The following is a 4498-nucleotide window of genomic DNA, read 5'->3' as shown; positions in this document are numbered from 1 at the left end:
ACCAAGCTGTATGATTTGAGGAATCATTTGTGACTGTAGCAAAAACGGTTCGGAAGACAAGTGACATGGCAAAGTTTATTACTTAGTGTTAGGGGTTTGTCCACATGAAAAACACTTAATAGTAACAATGATGCTTGACTTAGCAAACACAACCAATTGTCTCTGGGATATCTTTGATCTAATGCCCCACAACAGAGCAAAAAGCAAAAAATGTGCATGTTTTAACAGAGATATTTTGTCTGCCTGCAGAGGGCACTGTAACGCTGATCAGATCACCTGAATGATAGCGAATCACAATCCTGAACCGGCAACCTGAGACAGTCTGTCAAACGTGTGACCTCATGACCTCACAATGTCAACTTATGTTTTGGCTTTGCACAGCCAACACTCTATATGCTCTCCGTGTTTTTTTGTTTTTTTGAAACACATCTGTACATTAATATTCAGGGCCATAGCAAGGTTTTCTGGGCCTCCTGACTGTCTATTTCTCAGGGTCCCGTTCCTATTAAAAATTACAGTTTAGAATTTGTTGTGGGGTCCCCCTGGACCTGTGGACCCCTAGAATCGTTACCACCTTTCACTCCACTAGCTATGGCCCTGTTAATATTCAATGTTCTATGGTGCAGGTTAAGTTGAATATTGTAAAGAACTGAAAGCAAATTAATTTATGTTTTGATTTCTCATATCAGTCAATTGTAAATGTAAAATCTCACATTTAAAAAACAAAAGGAGAAAGGAGGACAATTATGCAATTTTGTTTTAATATTCAAAATATATGTCTTTGTACAATATTATTTCAAGTAGGTACATTTTCATTCCATGTACAAAACCATCTGAAATATTTAGTTTGTACCCACACATAAATGAAGCTTATTTAAAATGTTTAGACCTCAGACAGCATGTGACATACAAAATTAAATGTGACCAAAAAAAACAAAAACATTATTAATAGAGAATGAATAACTATCAAAACATTTCTTAAAGATAAGCATAAATTCTGGTCAGTGTGTGTGTGTGTGTGTGTGTGTGTGTCTGTGTGTGTGTGTGTGTGTGTGTTTTAGACATAACACAATTAGAGGAAATAAAAGACGGTTTTAAAATCCCCATTTAGGCACTACATACCACTATGAGTTATTACATCTCTGAGTATCTAACTCTGATATAGTACAAATTATTCATTTAAATCCAACCTAAGTATAATTGTGATTTTTTTGTCTGTTATTTGAGGACAAATATGTGTAGCCGACACATAAATACAACTAAAATGTATGTTTCACAATGGTTCGAACAAGTAAAATGCAGTGAAATTTTTTTTACAAGTCAGCAATATAAAATATATTCTAATATAATCAATCTCATATTAATTGAAGAGCTAATAGACAACTTTTATCTGTTATAAATTCAGGGCATTCATTATGTAGAAACTGGATATTTCTTTGATCCATAATAACCATCTTAAGTGTTATACTCCCATAAGGAAGGTTAAAAATATAAAAAATGAAAAAGTCTTTAATTGTCCATTTTAATTTCACAAGCTGTGAGTCCTCTGGTCTCCATGCTGCATGTGTATGTGGTTATGTGAGTTGATCTGGTGTTTAAGTCCGAGGTAATGACTGGTTAATGCCATCTGATGGGCTGAAAAAGCCATTTTGGTCCAGTTTTGAACATGAAGAGGATTTCTAACAGTCTGAGCATCACAGTCCATCTGAACCCATTTAGACTTTCTGGGACTGTCCGGCGTCGTTGCGGTTTCAGCCAAAGACCAGATCTTTGGCTTTTGAGGTGGACTTCCATTATTCAAGGGCTCTTGCGCTGCTGGACTCTCTTTGATTTGGTCCTCCTGTTCCTCCTCAGAGTTTGCGTCTCTTCGGTCTTTCATTATATTGTTCATAAAACTCTTCTCAGCTCCAGCATCATCATATTCCTCAGATCCATCAGAGTCAGTCCTGTCAGACACTTTAGAAACCGATTTCTCGTCATCCACATAATCACAATCCTGCTTGTCTTCAATATTTTCTGTATCAATGTTCTCCAAGTCTATTTCCTCATCCTCGTCCCTCTTGTCTCCTTCCTCATTGTCGCTCGTATACACATTTCCTTCCTCATCGGTTCGTGCTTTGGGAACCCAGGTCATTTTATTCTCTTTTTTCAGTCTCCTCCGGGCGTTGGCGAACCAGGTGGACACCTGAGTCAGAGTCATTTTAGTGATGATGGCGAGCATGATTTTCTCTCCTTTGGTGGGATAAGGGTTTTTCCGGTGTTCACTGAGCCAGGCCTTCAGGGTGCTGGTGCTCTCACGCGTGGCGTTCTTGGGTCGGGATGGATCTCCAAACTGGTACTGGTGTCCGTATGGATAGAAGGGTGGGTGAGAAAACCCTGTGTGCTGAACTCCAGGACTGTCTTTAAACTCGTACTGTGAGCCCTTAAAAAGAAAAACACACATTTATGAGACAAGCTGCACAGCCCAAGAAAAAAAGAAAAACAAACTATCAGTACAAGTAAAGGTTTTTTCAGGCTCATTCGCAACATATATCATATAATAAAGCATTATGACCATTAAACCATGATCTTTCTATAGATAGGTTTTTAATGCTAGCAACTCTTTAAAATGCTTCACATGTGTCCACTTTACATTAAGGTGCATTTTCATAGGTTCCTAATGTTGAATAAGTTTTATTAAGCATTCATAACATGAGGCAAAATGGCTCACAATTTGACAGAAAAGTCGCCCTTTTTATGTTGTTATAACCACTTATAAATGATTAATAATGTATTTGTAAATGTATGAACCCCTTTATAATTGGGGGGGGGGGGGTTTGCAGCACTTTAGGGTTAGGAAAGAGTTGTTTATTTATTTATTTTTTCCAAGAACCATATTTTGATTTTCAACTGAAGGGTTCTTGAATTGGCTAATTCTTTAGAAAAAAAAAAAAAAAAAAGTTTTGGATTTTAAATTATAGGTTCTTCATATAGAAAACAGATATATGGCAATATATGCAAAACACATTTATTAAATAAATGCTAATATATGGTGTTCACTGATATAAAAATTAACATACTTGAACATAGATACAACATATATTTCAAAATCCTTAAAATTGGCCGTTTTCATATATGTGTGTGTGTGTGTGTGTGTGTGTGTGTGTGTGTGTGTGTGTGTGTGTGTGAAAACAGCCATTCAAATTCCACTAATATTTGGGAAAATATATGTTTTTATATATAACATATATTTTCCCAAATATTAGTAAAATTTGAATATGTACACATATTCTCAAATATGTGAACAATAATTTGAATATTGGTATATGGTCATATATTGACATATATTGACCTATATAAAAACGTCACATACTTGTACATAGGTGCAACGTATATTTCAAAATACTACAAAAATTGCAATTTTGATATATGGACATATTTTCTAAGATATTTGTGGAATTTGAATATGCTCAAATATATGAACTATATAATTTGATATATGTTCATATATGGCCATATATAAAGTTTCTGCGATTAGTATATAATATGTATATCCATTTTTATAAATAAGAATAAAAGTTTTTATTCTTATTGGAATCTTTATATTAAGTGCACAGTTATGTTTTTAGTTGAAGAATCGGAATAATATAGACTAGAAGCAAAAATTTTACAACCTAAAAAAGTTATTAAACCCAAACGTTCTTAAACTGTTATTCTAAATTCACCTAATGTTAAGCAAAGAATCATAATCTTTTTTTTTTTTTTTTTGTTGTTTTTTTTTTGGTCTGTATATGGTTCTTGAATTCTTCAGATAAGTGTATGACAATAAAAAGTTTTCAAAATTCATCAGATTGCAAAGCCCTTTTTATTCCAACAGATTTTTAGCCGAAGGATCAGGATAAAATGAATAACATTATAACCGTTCTTAATATCAAACTGTTATTCCGAATTCAGTGTGTTCACACCTACCAGCTGATTTAGTATTGACAGGTCGCTGGAATAGGGCAGAAACGCGCTGTATCCTTGCGTATTGGGGAACGGTGTTCCGTACATGCTGGAGAGGACACTGGAGAGCGATCCCGACGCGTTCAACTCCACGCCGACGCGACCGCCGACCGCCCCGGGCCGCTCCGTAGAGTACAGCGGTCTGATATACTTATACCCGAGCTGCGGGATAGACATGTTGCTGCCAAAGGTCCGAGCAGTTTAAAAGAACCACAGATCTCAACTTTGAGACGGGGATTGAGCGCAAAACTCCAAACGGAGAGTCTCGGTGAGTTAAAGCCGCTACTCCTGTGAGGTGGACTGAGGTCAGACTCGAGCACATTGAGAGTGATTGTTCAGAAACACTCGTGTGATTGACATTTCTAGTGTCTCACAGGCCCCTCCCATTTCTGAAAATCTCTCTCTCTCTCTCTCTCTCTCTCTCTCTCTCTCTCTCTCTCTGATTATGTCTTTCACCCTCTGATAATCTGCGATATTATCTTTTAATCACATCAAACTATATTTGCACGAAATT

General features: G+C 36.1%; 1 protein-coding gene across 1 annotated transcript; it reads right to left on the bottom strand.

Annotated features, from left to right (window-relative positions):
• Nucleotides 1-739: 739 nt before the first annotated feature.
• On the bottom strand, nucleotides 740-4296 carry LOC127436306 (iroquois-class homeodomain protein irx-3-like). Its single transcript, XM_051690379.1, has 2 exons — nucleotides 3949-4296; nucleotides 740-2422 (listed from the first exon to the last, which is right to left on the bottom strand). Exons 1-2 carry the CDS (start codon nucleotides 4159-4161, stop codon nucleotides 1529-1531), a joined length of 1107 nt encoding a protein of 368 aa, XP_051546339.1. The 5' UTR covers nucleotides 4162-4296; the 3' UTR covers nucleotides 740-1528.
• Nucleotides 4297-4498: the final 202 nt, after the last annotated feature.

Source organism: Myxocyprinus asiaticus, chromosome 46, assembly GCF_019703515.2.
Source record: "Myxocyprinus asiaticus isolate MX2 ecotype Aquarium Trade chromosome 46, UBuf_Myxa_2, whole genome shotgun sequence".
In the NCBI taxonomy this organism is placed as follows: Eukaryota; Metazoa; Chordata; class Actinopteri; order Cypriniformes; family Catostomidae; genus Myxocyprinus; species Myxocyprinus asiaticus.
This window is presented reverse-complemented; position numbering and strand designations above follow the sequence as displayed.